At 29.6% G+C, this 20,041-nt stretch overlaps 3 protein-coding genes across 5 annotated transcripts; 2 read left to right on the plus strand and 1 right to left on the minus strand.

The window, feature by feature from the left end:
* Positions 1-4,525: 4,525 nt before the first annotated feature.
* Positions 4,526-5,437, plus strand: VNE69_04104 (uncharacterized protein; the record flags this gene model as incomplete). The annotated part of the gene is made up of 1 exon (XM_065473349.1): positions 4,526-5,437. The coding sequence occupies one exon, from the start codon at positions 4,526-4,528 to the stop codon at positions 5,435-5,437; it is 912 nt and encodes a 303-aa protein (XP_065329421.1).
* A 4,120-nt stretch (positions 5,438-9,557) lies between these two features.
* Positions 9,558-13,008, plus strand: VNE69_04105 (retrovirus-related pol polyprotein from transposon; the record flags this gene model as incomplete). Of its 2 annotated transcripts, XM_065473351.1 has the most annotated exons (4): positions 9,558-9,750; positions 9,795-10,755; positions 10,798-12,522; positions 12,567-13,008. In XM_065473351.1, the coding sequence occupies 4 exons, from the start codon at positions 9,558-9,560 to the stop codon at positions 13,006-13,008; spliced, it is 3,321 nt and encodes a 1,106-aa protein (XP_065329422.1). The 2 variants fall into 2 exon arrangements, with proteins under 2 accessions (XP_065329422.1, XP_065329423.1); XM_065473350.1 differs by lacking the exon at positions 12,567-13,008 and having other exon boundaries at positions 9,795-10,669; positions 10,977-10,991.
* Positions 13,009-14,213: 1,205 nt separating this feature from the next.
* VNE69_04106 (uncharacterized protein) lies at positions 14,214-15,707 on the minus strand (the record flags this gene model as incomplete). 2 transcript variants are annotated; one of them, XM_065473352.1, is made up of 1 exon in its annotated part: positions 14,214-15,707. In XM_065473352.1, one exon carries the CDS (start codon positions 15,705-15,707, stop codon positions 14,214-14,216), a length of 1,494 nt encoding a protein of 497 aa, XP_065329424.1. The 2 variants fall into 2 exon arrangements, with proteins under 2 accessions (XP_065329424.1, XP_065329425.1); XM_065473353.1 differs by having other exon boundaries at positions 14,214-14,951.
* Between the last annotated feature and the right edge of the window lie 4,334 nt (positions 15,708-20,041).

The raw sequence follows: 20,041 nt of genomic DNA on the forward strand, positions 1-20,041 counted from the left end.
GCACTGGGGGACTTGGGTGTGATCCTTATTCGACTGATATCTTAATATTTTTCATTATAACTTCATCCATATATCTTGCCAATGCAGCGAGTTCTGCCGGATTCATTGGACGGTAGCTCCAGAATCTTTTTTCTTACATGCAAAAAAACGCAACCAGATTGACTCACAACGCCTTTTTTAGGGCATGGGTTTAATAACAAAGAGAAACATTATTTTACTGGCTCATAGGCTCTACAATCATCTTTTTAATAATACTGCTCATTACACCGCCCACCGCCAACTCAGCCTTTTATTGGACTATGTTGATCACCAGTTTTCAACTGGTTTCGGAAACCGTGTTTCCGAATCTGGTAGGATAGTTTCTACGAGAACTGCAATTGCTCTACGTCGTAAATTTTTTAGTTAGTTCTAAGATCCCACTCTAGAGTGCACCAGCCATTGGCTTCAACTTGTTCGTACCAATCAGATACTCCTACGCATCATGCAGTTCCCAGGATTTTTACTGTTTTCTTCGGCTAAAATACGCGTTTCTTTACAAGATAATAATACCTGTGGCATCTAACCCGTCAAATTTATCATTTTTGACATTTCTTAATTTGTTTAACCTAAAAAAAAAAACAATAAAAACTATAAAACAAAATCACATTCTTTGTTCTTTAGGGATGGAAGATAAACAAAAAAGAATTTCTAATTACAATTTATCTTTAAGAGCGTTGTATCTTAGAAGGAGATACAACAATACGGCGCAACGGTCTGAGCCCAGACTTTCCCTTTTTTTTACAAACTAAATCCGGGCACAGACCGTAAAGTGGAGAAATGTTTTTTACGAACCATATTCCAAGACTCGAAATTTCACAGATTTGTTCAATTTTCATTTATATTAAGATTTCTTGAGCTATAAACTATTTTGTTTTTTAGATGATTTTTTCAAAATATTCTACCCTTATGGTATGTCTAGAGCAACTTGACAGTAGGTCAAAAATCTTCCAAGACCCACATGAGGCAATATGTTGGCTAGTGGATGCAAATCTACTAAAAACAGCCATAGAATGTACGAATTATCCTGTAATAATGGTATAAACTCCGTATGATTTGTACGTAGACTGCCACCGGTTAAAGTGTAGGGGAAAGACAGGATGTAAAACATCAATGGGAGTTTTTGATTAAACTTCATTTTCCTGTCCCCGAATACCTATACATAATTATTTGTATATTCTGTATTCATTTACTGAAACGCAGTCTACACCAAACTTAAACAAAAATTCCCATGCGACAACCTCCGGTGTCTTCAGGGCTGAAAAAAATATACTAAGCACTGAAAAGGAAAACATCAAGCACTAAAAAAAATAGAAGGTGTTGAAAAAGTGACACAAAACGATGAAAATGTCATATAAAAGGTAAATTTGTAGATCCACCATCGGAAAGATATGGCACAGTTAAAAACAAAACGTTTGATTGGTACAATAGACGCGCGAACATTAGAATAGAGAATCGAGATAGTGCCTAACCGAACTATCGAGACGATGATTCGAATGTTAAAAAATACATAAAAAACGAAACTATTTGTATAACTAATGGGCACAAATCCTAACCCGCAGCAGTAGAATCCATCAATTCTAATCATCGCGTTTAGTTCACGATGACGGCTTCAAAAACGAAGCATAAAAGACCACAAATTCAATAGAAGGTGTCTGGTCACATCTTAAATGTGATATAATAGCTAGAAAAGGAATCAAAGAAAAAGCGATCCCAGGTTTTTTGGAGGTATTTTAATGAAGAAGAAGACGTGCAACATATGAAATATTAAGAGTTGCAGAGAGTTTTTCGATGAAATTATCAAATTTTTTTAAAATAAAATGCTTTTTTTATTATTTTTTGTTTCTCTAATATGTTCCCCACTTATAGACAAAAAGTCCGGGCTCAGACCGTTGCGCCATAATACTATTGTGGCTAGACGCAACAAGTTCCATTGAATTTACTAGTATTAAAAAACACATATTAATCATTTGAGTTATTCCAACTGCATGATATAAAGTAGAATCATTATAGTCTCATATGGGATTCGAACCCAGTATTGTCAATAGAAGCTCTGCTTTCTATTACTAGGCTAGAGGAATGTGTGCAACACGAGGTCTGATCGAAAATGGATAAAATTATCAAAAATTATTTTGCTTGAATTTTATATATTTAAACTCATAATGAAGGATAATGACTGGAAAATAAATAAATAAAAAATATTAAATAAAGACTATTCAAAAGGAAAAAATATTAAAATAAAATTATCTAATTTGTGGTTTTTATAATAACATCAAAGTGCATTAGTTACAGTTTAAGGTGCAAAAATTCACCGGACACGTTCACTTTCCTTTTTTCAACCCCTAAAAAATGAAGAGCAAAAAGTGAGGAACAGCACTAGCACACAAATTACTATTATCTTAAGTAGTAAAGTTCCAAATAAAGATGTATTACATATACAATTTATTTCAAATAATGTGCGTATAACGAACTATTTATTTATAATCAATTTGACTTATTTTATATACAAATATTTGGTATCGAAAAAATTTGTTTTAATTGTGAATCATGCTTTTAGTCACTTTATACCTGTCTGCTATTATATTTAAAAAGTTCGTTTTTTTAAAAGAAAATTTTTGAAAAGATATCTTTCTATATAAACTATTTAAAAAAGAAAAAAAATTTTAACTATGAGTAAAAAATGATTATAATTTAAGTTTCATATATAAAGATATAATTACTATTTTTAAAAGCGTAAGTTTTTAAATATTTTTGTATTCTTCTTGCTTCTTTTTGGCATTTAATTTTTTAGGCGAAAAAATAAGTAAATCCCCCCGGGACGGGGTGTTTCAAGCCAACTCCGCTTTATCCTCCAGAGTAGCTTTTTGACATTACATTTGGTGAGACAATACTTACAGCCCCCGCATTTAGGGGTGTTTGATTTTTTCTTGGACCTTAAAAATGAAGTGCAAAAAAGTAGAAGCAAGCATTAGCACTTAAATTACTTGCATTTTTAAGCATCAAACGAACCAAATAATTAGAAATTTAAGGATAATTTTTTTTTAAAAAAATTTGTCTCACTTGAACCATAAATTTCTAATTGGCTAAATATTTTCAAATATACAATTTTTAATTAAAAAACCGTCTAGATTTGAGAATATAAAGTTAATTTTTTTTTTGTATCTAGTGGTATTATTTATTTTGTTTATAGGTTTATATTAAAACAAGATTATAAATAAATCTACATTTACAATAAATTAACAATTAAAGAAATCGAATGGGTAAAAAATGCAACATAATTATTTTGAATTAAAATCAATTTTCATAACTATCATGTATCGAGGGTATACGGCCATTTTTAAAAAACTCTAAACAGTTTTTAATGTAATGTGTTTAATTATGGTTTTTATTTAGGAATAAAAGATTTATTGAGTTAATTTTCAATTATGTTTAGATATTCATAGCACAGCTTTCCCCGGTATCGCTCATGGGATTCAGCTCTTCACAGACTTTGGTTTCTGTGGAATTATTAATGTTTTCCAACTTCACTTTAGCAGCTTCATTCCCCTTTGCCGACACCACTTCTTTAACAGTCGCCATATTCGCTAGTGCGCTTACAGCTCTAGCCACTTCTTCTTCTCCTGCATCCTCCTGATCGTATCCTCGTCGTCGTTCCAAAGAGATGGACTCTAGAGATTATGGTTTTTATAATATTTATTGTTACTATTTAATGAGTCTCTTTTGATCGTTTCCGCGTACGATTTTCTGCAAAATTTTTTATATATTTTATTTTTAATTTATTATTCTTTGTCAACACTAAACACAAACATTGGCGTACTTACGAATGTAGTAACGACCATGCAACTTTCGTTTGTTTGGTTGTTTGTGCGACTCTTCTTGACAGGCCACTTGTGAGATGTTCACCGGTTGATAGTTTTGACATATGATAGCATTGACAGCTGCTTGTGTGATGTAGTGATGTACATCACAATAACTAAGTATATTTTTAATCTATATTTACAATACAATAAGTGCTTCGAAATTTTTGTCTACTTTTAGCTCCTCCTTTTTGCATTTGATTTTTTGGGTTAGAAAAAAATTGTAGCGCCTCAAATTTTGGGGCTGTAAGTTCTCTTTGGCCCTTACATTCATATTACTTTGTCGCCTGTCACTTATATCATTCCCATGTGACGTGTCAGAAGAATCACAAAAAATTTGGGATATTGATTGCAGCACAAAGGTTTCCGACACTAATAAATACTTAAAACTATTGTTGCCTATATAAAATTACTTGAAAAATTTAAAAATTTTAAATTTTTAGCAAAAAGCTTTATGGGTTCAGATATATGTCAAATATATTTAGATCAATCTTTAGGTAATAAGCACATGATCTTTGATTACTTTATAATAACTAACAAATGCGATAATCCAACAAATTAATGAAAAAAGATATTTATTAAAAAGATTTTCATTTACTTCTCTTTATTTTCTTAAAAAGTTATCCCTATTTATGTTGGCATATAACTTTGTAATAGCTTGTTGTACACAGATTTCAAATAGCACAGCAACACTTAGAACAATCGAATCACACAATAATGGTCTAACATTCAATATAGCCGCAAATGAGAAACATCTTCCCATTAAAAAGAGAAAAAGAAAAATGTTAGAATTAGATAATATATTAAAAAAAAATATGAATTGTCAGCATGAAACGAATACTTTAGAATATAATAATCTTAATATTTTTTGTAATATTTATTATGAGAAATTAAATTTGTATGCAGAAAAAAATAACAAGAACAGAAACAAATTTACGAAACAAATTACTTCTACTGAATTTAAAACATCATCTGATAGTTTATTTAATCAAATCAGAATTTGGAATTCTGAAGATAGGGAAATTGATATCAAACATATGAAAATCATATCTGATAATAAAAAAAAGGAAATTAAAATGTTGAAGAAAGCTAGAAATGATATCAACAAACTTTTTAGACATTTTAAAGAAAATTTGGACACATGTTTCACAATTCTAAAAAATGGTATAAAAAATTCGACTATAGAGGAAACACAAAAAATTATGTTCAGCGATCAACTACTTTTTTTTGAATATCTCATAAAATATATTAATCAAATGGTATCAGTTAAATTCCGCTATAACTCTTCAAGCAACATATTAATTTCAAAATATAGCAATATCCCCAACCGACTATATATTTTAAAGGATATATTTCAAGTTTTAGAGAAATACAAAGTTTTCAAATTAAGTATGCAAAATACTAAAATATTTTGCCATAACAATTCTGAAAAAAATGCATTGAACGAAATAGGAGAAAAGTTAAAAACCCTTTTTTTAAATTTGAATAGCATAGCCATGAATGTTTTTAGTATTGTATCTAATCTTACAATACTTAGACTTTAATATTAAATTAATCTTACGCTATATATTTTTTGTTTATTTGTAGCTGTATGAAGGCTTTGCGAAGCAATTCTAAAAATATTCCTATTTTTATGTATTTAATCTATTATTAAATTTCGATTAAAAAAAACAATGAACAATAATTAAAATAAATTTATATAGAATGCAATAATATATATATATTGACTAAAATTTATGGTATAGTTTAAACCATATAAAAACACATTCCTTTTATTAGATTACATATAATTACTGCGATTTAAAATACTACATTACAAGTACAGATGTCAAATATCATCTGCACTTATTTCTGGTATCTTGAATATGCCTTTTACGGGCCGCTAAGATGAGTCATGCAATCAAACCAACAAATTGAAGTTGTCGGTTATTATAAATATCGAAAGCTCACCGATGTTTGTAATTATTGTCAAGACAATTAATACAATATTAAAAGTTAAGAAGTTTGTAAAGAGGTGGACTATGCGCCTGCGATAAATATTGTTCTATAAGAAATAACGATAAGATTAACAAAAATTAAAATAAAAATAATTACATGAAAAAGCTAAAAAAATTACTTTAAACATAGCCAATTCGCACAAATATATAACAATTGCCATCATCTTATAATATTCTACTTTTAAAAGAATTTTTTATTTAAATTAGTTTTTAGTTTGTTCATATTTGCATTTCTAACTTTCTCAATACTTTAATACAAAAACAAACCAAATATCAGAATTTTTGTTATTTCTCTTATCTTACAAAACTAAACTATAATGTCTAAAGCCATTATGACCTATGTAACAGAAACAGCTTAAGACCCACTTTTGTATGGATATAGATGTTTAAGAGACTGGAAGATATGCCATAAGATGTTTGTAGATACATAGCTGATATCTTTATGTTGATGCTCAAAGAACCAAATTTAATTGCACTAGATCTTTTTTAGTTTTACTTATAGCTGGTTAACGTATAGTTATAAAACGCATCGAAAAGTATATTTTATATAGATTGTGTATCTTTCGGAAATATAGCGACTTAACGGTACATGACCGTTTGGAACCCGCTTTGGGAAAATGAACCCGCATTGAAAAATTAAAGGACCCCCTTTCAAAAAATGGCAAGATTGACAAAAACAAATTTTGTTGAAGAAGATGAGCTTTTTAGTGATGAAATGTTTTTAAACATGGAAATAAATGAAAATTTTATTTTGGAAACATTTTATGATGCTGAGACAGCGTGTATCTTTCTGGCACGCAGTTCATTAATACAAAACAACTTTTTTTGTACTGTATGCAGCTCTGAAAGGCCAATGAAATTGATTAGAAGAATAAGATTATTAGACAAATATGTTTGGAATTGCACGAAACCTTGTACGGCTTCTAAATCTGTCAGAAAAGACTCTATTTTTGAAAATACCAAAATAAGTTTTTATAAAATTATAAGAATGATATATAAGTATATCAAAAGAGTTTCCTTTCTCGATATAGCAAATGATCTTGAGCTAGACAGAAAAACCGTAAGTACATATGGTATGCTCTGCAGAGATCGCATAATCGAGGAAGTGACCAATAATAGCCAGAGGTTAGGAGGTCGTGATGAGTTAGGCATTCCTAAAGTAGTGGAGATCGACGAGAGTCTATTCTTTCGTGCCAAATATAATCGTGGCAATCATACCACAGGTCAGTGGTATGTAGGAGGAGTTGAAAGAGGTTCTAGAAAGGCCTTTCTCGTCCCTGTAGCTAGTAGAAGTACTGCTACGCTTCTTGAGGTAATACAAGATAATGTATTGCCTGGTTCTATTGTGATCACTGATCAATGGAGAGCATATGGTGCTGCATTTAGACAAATCACAGGGATGGAGCATAGGACTGTCAATCACTCTATCAATTTCGTAAATCCTAACGATCCCGAGACACATACTCAACAAATTGAAGGATTTTGGTCTCTTTCGAAGAGAGATATTCGGTCTAGACATGGAATAAACCAGGACGAGCACTATGAGTATCTTTTACAGTTTCTATGGTCTTATCAAATACCAAAAAACCAAAGAATTAATCGACTTCTTTCATTATTCAAAATAAATCGTTAAGTCTCTTTTTTTATAATTTTTTTTATTTTTCCCTTTTTTTTGAATTTTTCAATGCGGGTTCATTTTCCCAAAGCGGGTTCATTTTCCCAATGCGGGTTCATTTTCCCAAAGCGGGTTCCAAACGGTCATGTACCGACTTAACTGTTGTCGAGTTTGTTTCGAGACTCTAATTAGGACTTGTTAGAAGAAGATGTATATTAGTCAATCTAATATTACTCATTGTTCTTATTACATTTTTCTTAAATCAATATTAAAATTTCCCTCCAAAATGTAGCATTTTGAGCAAAAAATTAAATATAATACAAGTTGTAGAAATATGTGTAGAACACATATTTGTGACGCAATTGTTTGAATTACAAAAATGCTAATATCTCATTTTTTAAACCAATACATAATTCATTATGAAAGGGAATTCTGAAGGTCAGTGTAGGGTTGCCGCATGACATCAATTCTAGCTAGAACAGACTCTTAAGTCTAAAAAAAATATCTATACAGCAGATTAAAATGTTCAAAGCACATTATATGTCAATAAAACTTTGGAAATACATCGTCCAATTTAAAAGAATAAACTGTTTAGACCAAAAATTTCGGAACGTGAATCTTTTAGAAGCTATAAATCATCGAACAACTCTTGTTTGAAGAATTGTAAAACAACACATAAAATAGTACCTAGAGTGTGGGTGTATTTAGTGTGTACAAAATTATATGTGGTACAGAACACACGGGTTAAAGAATGAAGAATATTTGCATGTAAGTAGATCAAACTAGTAATTTTTTTTATGCTGAGAAAAATAACGATACCTGTAAAAAATGCCATTGATTCTAAAAAAGTCAAAAAATACAGCGTAGCTTATTAAAACATACGTAAATATTTAACTTTAAACGTTGATGCTTATTTATTGGTCGAATAAATAATGCAAATATGAGACAATTCGATTTCTATTTATAGAAACTCTCCACCGCTTACTTATAATAAAAAAAATTGATTATTATATTTACTATAGACAAGGCAAAATAAACAAAAGTTTAATCTAAGAAAGCAGGTCTGATAACCAAAATTACGCTATCAAAATTGCTTTAAACAGAATGGATAAGTTTACAATCCCACCTATTCTCAATAAATTTTTTAAGAATATCATAATCAGTTTCATTGACACAAAACAATCAATATCGACAAAATTGAGTTATTAAATTAATGTCATTTGAGAATTGATAACAAAACAAATATGTCAAACTCAGATTCCTAAGAATTCATAAATTAAATGTATATATAGCTAAATTTGTATAGGAGGCTTCATATTTTCAAATTGAGTATATATAATAAATTATAAAATCACCAACATTTATTTTTTTACTTTGCGCCTTAAATCGGGCATTTTTTAAAATTTATATACATAATTTTTATTTTTTCCATGGCTTCTTATGCTCTGTTTAAAAAAAACGATGTATTTCAAATAATTTGCTTTTTATCATAGTTAGAATAATAGTTTTATTATTATTTTTTTTAGCAAAGTTATAACTTTATGAAATAGCTAAAAATAAAATTATATTAGAAAAATTACAAAAATGGTCATGCATCACATATTAATGTATTGCCTCGTATATAAAAACAAAACATTATTTTAAATACGGCAAAAACTTAATAAATTACTAAAATAAAAAATCATGAACTTGGTTCTCATTTTTTATTTGATTATCATAGTATATATAACATAGATTGTAAATTAGAGATTCTACATAAGAATCTTTATGTAGAGATAAATTATCATCATTTCTAACATATAACTTTATGGTTGTGTAAACCATTATTTTCCTTACATAAAAAACTCTTACTAGCTTTATTAATAGCCACTGGATTCCCTTCAGACTTTTTCGATTAAGGTTTTGAATAATTATTTAAACATAGTATCAAAGATTGTTTGCGTGAGACAATTATATTTGCCAAGCTTGTTTTAAAGTTTTTATCAGTATAATGCAATTTATGTCTATTAACATTGTCGTATCCTTCTATAAATATTATATATTTTCACCCCCATGCAATTCGTAAATAAAGGAACATTCGACATGGCGACAGCGATAAAAACTGTTGGCTGCTTCGGTGGAAAGAAGGAAGAGGATATAAATACATGGTTGCGTGACACAACGTTCACGGCGAGGGTTATGGGACTGACAGAAGATCAGACCGCCAGACTTATCTGCCTGGGTCTACGGGGCCAGCCCTCTCATGGTAAGCAATGGCATTTGAACGAGTGTCCGAACTTGATCTGGCAGAGGTTACTAAGAGTCTAAAATCGAGATTTTACAGTTCACAGAAAACTCTGGCCGCTCTAGACGAGTTTGTTAAACCGCAACATTTTGGCAACCTAGAGGCTTTCATAGACTTCTGCAGGAAAGGAAACTTTCTTATAGAGCAACAAACAATGGAGTACAAAGCAGTCAGCCTCATAGTAATCAAGAAGTCTCCTTCAGTCCTCAAATCAATTCTTTATGATTTTGCTAGACAATGCCAAGATTGGAGTGAATTCCTGAGGCGCGCAGAGGAAGTTTCTTGGATAGCATTCCCTATGAAAAGTAACACGACTAATACGGACGAGACACTAGATAACAGGACTTTGAAGGTCGCACCATCGAAGAAGGGAAATATACCCTACACCATAGAAAACTACAAGATCAACAGCTGTTTCGCTAACCCTTGCTACATAAACGTAGAATTCAATCGTAAACGACATCGAGCATTAATTGATACCGGAGCTGATGTCTCCCTGATACCCGCAAGAGTCCTCGAAGGGACAAACATCAGATTTACCAGATCTTCAACGATCATACGAGCAGCATCAGGGACACCATTGGAGATTACAGGAAGATGTCTAAATATCAATTTTAGGACGGAAAACACTTCAATTACTTTCAGCCCTTACGTCACAGAACGGATACCGGACTACATAATCTTAGGAGTTGACGCTATACGAACGAACCCCATATTACTGGAACAACTGATCAGAAAATTCGCCAATACAGTCAAGAAAGGCTCACTGATTAACAAAGTAAATTACATCTCAATCGAAGAGAAATACCATGACATGTTCAAAACTGAAATTTCAGAGCTTACACTTTGTAACATGGGGAAACATCAAATCGAGAAAACAGTAGCGAAGGCAATTTACCAGAAAAACGGAAAGATCCCTCTGCACTTTGAAGAGGAAATCACACAACAGATCAAGAAGAACTTGCAGTTGGGCGTAATAAGAAATAGTAGGAGCCCCTGAAACAGTAGAGTTGTTCCGGTAACGAAACCTGATGGGTCAATCAGGCTCTGTATAGATTACAGAGAGCTCAACAAGATAACAGTCAAAGATAAATACCCCCTCCCACGAATTGATGAAATTCTCGACGATCTAGCTGACGCTACTATCTTTTCGACATTAGATGCTACGTCGGGATATTATCAGATAGCCCTTGAAGAAGTAGACAAGGAGAAGACAGCATTCAGCTGGAGAGGAGGACATTATGAATTTAACAGGATGCCGTTTGGGCTATGTAATGCCCCTGCTACTTTTCAGAGAACTATGGATAAGATTTTTGTGAAAGAAAACAGAAAATTCGTCATACCATACTTGGATGACATTATTATCTATTCTAAAAATCACCAGGAACACCGTGAACACTTGGAAATCGTATTGGGTAAGCTTAAGGCAGCAGGAATCGCACTTAACAGGAAGAAGTGCCACTTCTTCAAAGAAGAAATTAAAATTCTAGGGAATATAGTAACGAACAAGACGATCAAACCGGACCCAGAGAAGGTCAAAGCCATAAACGAGTATAAGGAGCCGACGAATATTGCTCAACTACGGTCGTTTCTTGGGCTCATAAATTACTGTAGGGAGTTCATCCGTAACTTATCAGCGATAGCAGCCCCTCTCTACGAACTGTTTAAAGGAGAGTCAAAGCGAAGTGTTAAGAGTATTTCTCTCAGCAAAAAGGAGAAACGGGCATTCGAAGATCTAAAGAGACTTCTCACAGAAGAGACAATAAGATACAAGATTAATCTTAGGAAACCGTTTATACTGACTACGGATGCGTCAGAGCAGGGAATAGGCGCGATCCTCTCACAGATTGGAGATGATGGGAAGGAGCACTTCGTAAGTGCATTCAGCAAAAGTTTAGAGAAAGCCCATAAGAACTACTCTACAACAGACAAAGAACTCTTGGCCGTTGTAAAAGGCATCGAGAACTATAGACACTACCTCCTGGGTAGAGAGTTCATATTGAAGACGGACCACAAAGCGCTGACTTATCTATGGGAAGCTAAGAACCCTACCAGTAGATTGCTGAGGTGGGCAATGAAGTTGCAGGAGTATGCATTTCAATCAACCTACATAAAAGGAGAGGTTAATGGAGCAGACGGGTTAAGCAGACAAAACTCGACAGAAAAAGATATAAATATCATTGAAGCTACAGGACCAAGCGATGAAGACAGACAGAAGATCTTAGAATCCTACCATCTAGACGTTGGACATGCTAGCGCTAGTACGATGAGCTTCATGATTTCACAGAGGTACAAATGGGCAGGAATGCATAAGGACATCAAGGAACACGTAGAAAAGTGTAAAACGTGCTTGAAATCGGGATACCCATTACGAAACACAAAAAACAAAGTTATACGATCAGAAAGGCCGAACCAAATATGGGTGATAGATCTCATAGGACGCATATGCGACACTTCGGGTCAAAACAGCTTCATATTCATTGCTATTGACCACTACTCTAAATGGGTCGAGACGGCTGTTATTAACTATAAAACAGGGTCGACAATAATGGGATTAATCCAGCAATTGATTATAGAGAAACACGGCATTCCAGAAAGAATCTTGACTGACAACGGGCTAGAATTTATAAATTCTGACATCAAAGACCTGGCCGAAAAGAACGGTATTGACTGGCAATACAGTTCACCAGAACATCACGAAACTGTAGGCGCAGTAGAAAGAGCGAATCAGACGTTAATGAAGATACTAATAAAATTACAGATTTCGGAAGGGTAAGCTGGAAGAACAAGCTTCCAGAAGCCACGAGATGCCTCAACCTGTCTTATAATCGGAGCATAGGAACATCGCCGTTCATGTTAAGGGAGAATAAATTGCCGATGCTGTCTGTAGACAAAGCGCTAGACAAGGAAGAAGTGACATTCTCAGCGGAGGAAACGAAGAGTAAGCGCGATGAAAACTTCGAAAAGTACAAAAAAGCAATCGTGAAAGGGAAAGTAGAGGTGGCGGAAAAGCTAAACGTGGTCGATAAAGTTTTAATATATCGTGAGACCAAAAGCGGGAAGTTCAAGTGCAATTGGGAAGATGGATACGTGATCACAGAAATAATTTTACCCGATGCCTATGTGGTAAAAAAGAATGGAAAAGTATACAGGCTAAAAAAACACGAGTTAAAGCAGATACTTCAATTTAGGGGGGAGAGGTGTCGTATCCTTCTATAAATATTATATATTTTAACCCCATGCAATTCGTAAATAAAGGAACATTCGACAAACATGCTTTATATGAACACATTGAAAATTAAATTTAATTTATAACGTTCATTATAGAAAATATTTGTGCCTGTTGTAAAATAAAGAGCAAGGGCAAGCCAACAAGTCATATTTATTTATTTTTTCCATACGCATGCAAATCCCTTAAATTTCTTGCAATAATAAAAAAATATAATAAAATACTTTGCCCTTTACACATAAAAGCATTCTCAAGCTTTCCCCCGTGAAATTTACAAAAAAACTAAAAAACTTTTGTTGTTATTAAAGAAAAGCCACTCAGCAAATAAAATCTTCAACGACCAACAACTAGTATTATACACCAGCATATCATAAAGGCCTTGCTTGTAGGAGAAAAAAAACCCCCTAGGATTAGAAATACAGACAGCTGTGTCTGTGACCTGCGTTCGGCAGGATTATAAGAGAATAGCACGCCTGACTAACTCGTCAGATAAGAACTAACTAGTTCAAAGTAAATGCTACGGCATCAGCAGCTTGCCATACCTCTTCCAGGTAAAGAAATGTGTTTCTTTTATTCTGGATTTCTCTAGATCTGTTCTAGCTCGTATGCCTTTTTTTGTCGTATGACGATATATTGTTGAACAATCATCTTGTCTAAGATCTACTCTTGCAATTAGAGACTTTATTTTATCAAAAAAGTTTTTATGCCATTGATGTTACCAATAATCACCTTTACTCGCTCTTCTCCTGTTTGTATTGTAGACTTCAACTCAACTATCAAGTAAAAATCAAGACAAAAAATATTTATTTACTAAATATTTTTTAGATTAGACCATTATTTTAGAATGGTTTAATTGTAATTAAATATAATATGTTTTTTAATTAAATTGTTCATGGTGGGTATAAACATTATGAAAAAGAGCAGGTGAAGAAAATATTTTAGAGTGCTTACCAGGACAACCCTTAGCAATAGATGATGTATTAAAAACCATCAACAAGCAGATATAGATCAAAAACTTGCAATACAAGAGTTAAAATTAAAACACCGCATATTTAATTTGTTATTTTTTAAAAAATTATTAAAAAAGAAATTTTTAAAAAATTTATAAAAAAAAAAATTTACAACAATATGCAAAATTATTTTAATGGACTATTTTAACCTTGACTTAAGAACTTAAAATACGTTAAAGAAAGTTTTAATTTAATTTCTCTATCTTTTCTTTGAGTTTTAAAAACGCCATAGAAATGTTCTCCCATGTGTCACTGACTGAACTCGATAGCATTTCTTGATATTTTACTATTTCTTCAAATAATAATACCAGATCAATCTTATTTTCATCACTAGCATTGATAGATCTTGAAATATCGTGTAAAAATTTGTATAATTTTTCATTGATATAATGATTGTTTACATGGTTCTCAAATTCCATCATTAAACATACTTTTATCATAAAAGTAATATCATTGTCCATAGAAGTTATATAATTGATGATATTATTTAAGTTTTGGTCTATATTCATCCCCTGAATAAATAAAATAGCTTTATCTAAAATACTTATATCATTTTTCAGAATATCCATCTCGCCTTTTCTTATTAAATTAGAAGAAGTACAAATGACTTCAAAACATATGTGAATTGCCGAATCTGCGTTTTCATATATGCTTTTCATAATCTTTATGAGCGAATAGTTCCTCTCGATATACCTCATAAATAAGTTAACTTCATTTATATTGTTTTTATTTTTATTTATGAAATTTACTAATCTCTTAAAATCGTTAAATATTTTTCTGTTTAAAACTCTCTTTTTAATCGTAACATCATAACTATCGATTGATTCTAAATTTTGTGAAAAAATAATAGTATTTTTATTATTAGCATATTTTATAGTTGCTTTTTCAGAATCAATAATAAATGTATGATTTTTAAGATCCATATCACTAAAGTTATGCTTTTTAGATATTACTTTTCTTGGATATTGTGAATTTGCGTAGATTTCATTGAGATCAAAAAAATCGAAAATTTTTAGTATATGAGTAAGAAAACGGCCCTTGTCTTTTCTTTTTAAATTTTTATATTTTAAATGAGCAATAAAGTCTTTCTCAAATTCAAGATCTAATATATTGATTTCAACAAAATGATATATTGTATTTATCTCATAAACGAAATAATAAACTAATGGACAGGTTGTTTTTAATTTTGCGACATAATTAACACAATTCGGATTTTCTATAATATGACTAATGAAATTATCTATAGGACTATTGTCCTCAATAATAGCATCATAAAAAAAGGTGTTCTCATCATTTTTAATTTCTAGATTGTATTCTTTTAATTTTTTTATAATTATTCTATGGTTCTTTGAAGTATTAATAGTAAATACTAATACATTATACTTTTGATTAATTTTTTTTTGCTTAAAATACTTTTCGATGCATATTTCTATTATTTTATCAAATTGATCAGACATTAAAAATGAAAAGATTTTTTTAGATGATTTGTGAGTCGAGGAAATTTCAGACTCGATTGCGCAAATATCAATGTAATGTTTCTCGTATTCACTGTTCATTGAATCATAAGTGAAAAAATTTTCGCTTGTTAATTGATTTTTTACTACAGTTTCAAGTTTGTAATTTAAATATCCCGTTGCTTTTACTAATAAAATAAATGAGAAGTTTTTTATAGATATCATTAGGGCTAAAATTTTCGGGTATTTATATTCTTTTCAAATTAAATCAATGTAGTTCTTATTAAAAAACTTTACATATGGCAGATGGTATATTTTTTATAAACAGACACATATGTCTAAAAAACAAATTTATGTCAAAAAACTCCGATGTCAAATTTCAAGTTTTTGATTTTTTTGATTTTTGTAAAATGCAAAAAATATAAAGTAAAACGTAATAATGCGATAATTTTCATATATTTGTATATAACTTTCGATTTTCAAATTTTTGGTAACGTCCTTGAGAACAGAGATGTTATAGCAATAAAAAGCAATTTTATAAAAAATTTTAATTAATATATTATTAATAATTATGTTACATAATTCAGTTCAAACATATTCAATTGTAAGATTTTTTAGCACTACTGAACATTTCGTTATGAGTGTTAAACATATTTAATAATCAATTATTTCGAATATAAACAAATTTAAAAGGGATCTTGTTACCAGGTGTGTTTCATCCGAGAAAAATACGGATGAAACACGATAATGATCTGAAGGAAAAATTATTTAAAAAAAAAAGAATATTAAATATAAATAGATCTTTTTCAAATATAAGCCAGCTTGTTTAACCGGCTTTCGTTATGTTGGGATTATCATTTTTAATGTCAGTGTTAATTTTGTTTTTCATTAATATTATATGATTTATTAATAACCTATGAAACTCTAACAAAAAAAAATAAATCTGAATTTTTTTATATTTAAAAAAGAATGATATAATTCTTTCAAAAATTAATAGACAAAATAGAACATCATATCAGATTTGCTAATTTACTCATATAAATTGATTATTATGTATTACATTAGAGGTATTTGCATGTAAGTATGTTTAAAAAAATTTCAAAACAAAAATACATTTTAAATAAAAGTATGTATAATAAATTACATAAGGCTCAAAAAAGAATAAGTTTTGGCTACGTTTGTTACTGTTTAAGGATTGGTTATATTAAAAGTTGTATAATTAAACATTTGTATAACCGTACATATTATCGTAATAATCATTTTTGCATACACATACAAAAAAAATCAATAATGTAAATTAAGATACTTATTTTATCTATACAATACTTATATATCTTTTTGTAAATCTGCAAAATAATATAAATTAGACTTGACCGAGTCTGAGATCGTTTATTAATAATTTTTTAATAAAAACAAAATGTAAATAATAAATTTAAACCTTTCACCAAAAAATCACTTTTAAGTGTAAATTTCTATTATTACTACGTTACTTTTGAATATCAAGATTTCTTATAAGTTTCTCCTTCTTCGGTCCAATTCAAATAAGATAATAACCAGCTCTGTTTCAAAGTGTCCCTATAGATGTTAAGTAAACACATTACATTTTGTTTATGTCCTAAATTAGTACGTATTCTTCGATGCTTATTGATATATTACATATTTGAAAAATATTTTTTGAAAAAACTATATATAAATTACAATAATCTCAAAAAATTTCATTTTAATTTGGTATAAAGTAATCGACTGTATAAATCATATTTTCAAAAGTTGACATAAATAAAATGAATTGTTTTCTTAGATTTTGATATCAAATAAAAATGAAAGAAAGTGTAAGTTAATATTGTTGAAAGATGCAAATAGCCATTGATTAAGCGTAAAAATTAAGAATTTAATCATCTTATTAAGATAGGTATATAATTTACTATTTTTTACACTAGTGGTATTAAATAAGATTTTTTTCTTTCCTCTATTAATATATTATTAAAATATTAATAATTGAGAAGAAAGAGAACTTTTCAAAATAAAATTATACATAGTAATAATACCTTATTTTATAAGCGTGTAATGTATTTATTTAGTAAAAATGTCTTAATTTTTATTATTTATCACAAGATACTCTCACTTCTCATCTGGCAGTTCCCGCAGTTCCTTCTAAAATCCACATATTGGACTCTCGGTTACATCTTCCTGATCAGTATTAAGCCAATGTCTGATTGATATAGTTTGTTTTCATAAGTCATTTAAGTACTCTGTAGTATAATTCGTAATTTTTTATTTCATGAAAATAATTATTTTTAGCATACAGATAGAGATGATTAAAAAAATATTAAAGAAGTAGGTCCCCTGTTGGTTAAGCAATTTTATGTGCCGAAACGGCATGTAGAGTGTATAAGATATAGTTTTTATGTATATATAGTAGACACATATGACATTGAAAACGTTGTAAGAGATATAACCAATTATACATAGTGCCCAATATTGAGTAGTTAAAATAAATATTATATTTGAAAAATCCCAAATAAAAATTATTTAGAGCAAAAAAGATCATATTTTTGAAGTAAATCAATGAAACGATAGTTTCAGTAGAATTTATTACGTTTTGCATAAATTTGCGTAGATATTATTAGATTATTAGTATTATTCTATTTATCTAATAAATAAAAAAATAGAATTAGATAGATATTTACAATTATTTGTTAAATTTTAAAGTAAATTTATATTTAAACTATATTGTGAACATTTAGTGCGGAAAATTATATGTACTTAATATTGATGCAAATTTTTGTGTGATTACTAAAACATGCAGGAAATTCAATTTTAGACCAGGTTTAAATGTTGAGTAAAGTAATATAAGAAAAAACAATATGATTTTTGTGGACAGAGAAATAACAAGAAATTTTTTATCACGAATGCCAAGTTTGAAGAGAAAAATGATATATGAGAAAATGGTAAAGAATTTTACTAACTTATGAAGATACTTCAAATGCATATAAGTTTCAATATGAAATTAAGAGTATTGTAATTTTAAAAAAGTGGTTATTCTAAGTAGGCGTAGGAGTTGTTATAATAAAATAGAAATTGTATGCTATAATATAGTTACTATAACAAGGCAATAAATATAAAAGGAATGTAAATTATAATTTGACATTAATTTGAGTATTTATTAGTAGTTATAAAAAAATCAAAACTTAGATCTTGAAAAACTATTTACTATGAGAGTGCTATTTAATACGCAAATATAAGGTCTAAGGATTGCGAGTGTTTTGACTAAAGAAATTTATTAGATAAACAGATGAATTTAGATTTTACATATATCGAATATAATAGTAGTTTTTTATAGCTTAATGACTATTTTAAACACATACTTTTTCATACTGTTGAAAAGACTGCATGGTCTGACTAAAAAAGTCTATAGTGGAGGATAATATATAAAATGATTATACGGTTGATTGTAAAAGCTACAGGGGAAATTCATAAAAATGTATGTATAGACAAAAAAATAACATAATAACTAAAATATATGCTCGATTTTTTTGTAATTTTTAAATTTAAATTTTTTAAAGCTTCTAAATAAAGAGAGGGTGTTGTCGTTATAGCTAATAACAATGAGCTAATTAATTTTTATATTAGATTATAGTTCAGATCTTACCGAATTTTGCTAACACTAAAAGTTTGCATTAGTTTCACGCAATGATTAGAATTCTTTAAATTGACAGGCAAAATTGAGAAAAAAAATAACAAATGAAACAATCTGATTTTTTTAAAATATTATTTAGGTAACTTAATGATATACAAATGAATAGAAACGATGCTCTTTAAAACATTTGCCAAGCTAATAAAGTGACAAAGTGAAGTATTTTTAAAGAAAATAGTCAAGTAGATGAAAATATTTAATATGAATGAAAAAAACTGTAGAACAAATTTACATATAAATAGTAAAGTAGAGAAGTATACAATTCTATAGATATTCGATGCTTTGTTTACTAAATCAACAAAAAGAATATGCAAAAAAAATACTTAATCAAACATATATGAAGAGCCGTTCTTTTATATCACACATTGAATGATTACATATGCATAAAAAGAATAATATGGTATGATGATAATTATATGAGAGGCAATTACATAAAATGCATTTAGTAAAATATATACATTAAGATAACCATAATAAAGATATATTTCAAAATTTTATAGATTTAAGATACGAGCAATAATAATACCTGACCATATAAAGTATACACACAATTAACTTTTATTTTGCAGCATATAATACCACGTATCCTTAACTATCTGTACTTATCGAACATAACTAAACTTAAGTCACAAAATTAGAAAGGCGGAATTAATAAATGAAAATTATGTTATCTGTCATGTTGGATGACAAAATACAAAAACCATCAAAAAAAGTAGAATTGATTGTTAAATGCCAGAAACTTACGTAAGAACAACAATCAATTTTATTCAACATAATATTCATAAAAATTTTTAGATCGATACTATTAAAACTTTGAAACAGTTGTTTTTAAGGCAATAAATACATTGGTTAGATTACTGATAAA

The sequence above is a fragment of the Vairimorpha necatrix genome, chromosome 4 (assembly GCF_036630325.1).
Source record: "Vairimorpha necatrix chromosome 4, complete sequence".
In the NCBI taxonomy this organism is placed as follows: Eukaryota; Fungi; Microsporidia; family Nosematidae; genus Vairimorpha; species Vairimorpha necatrix.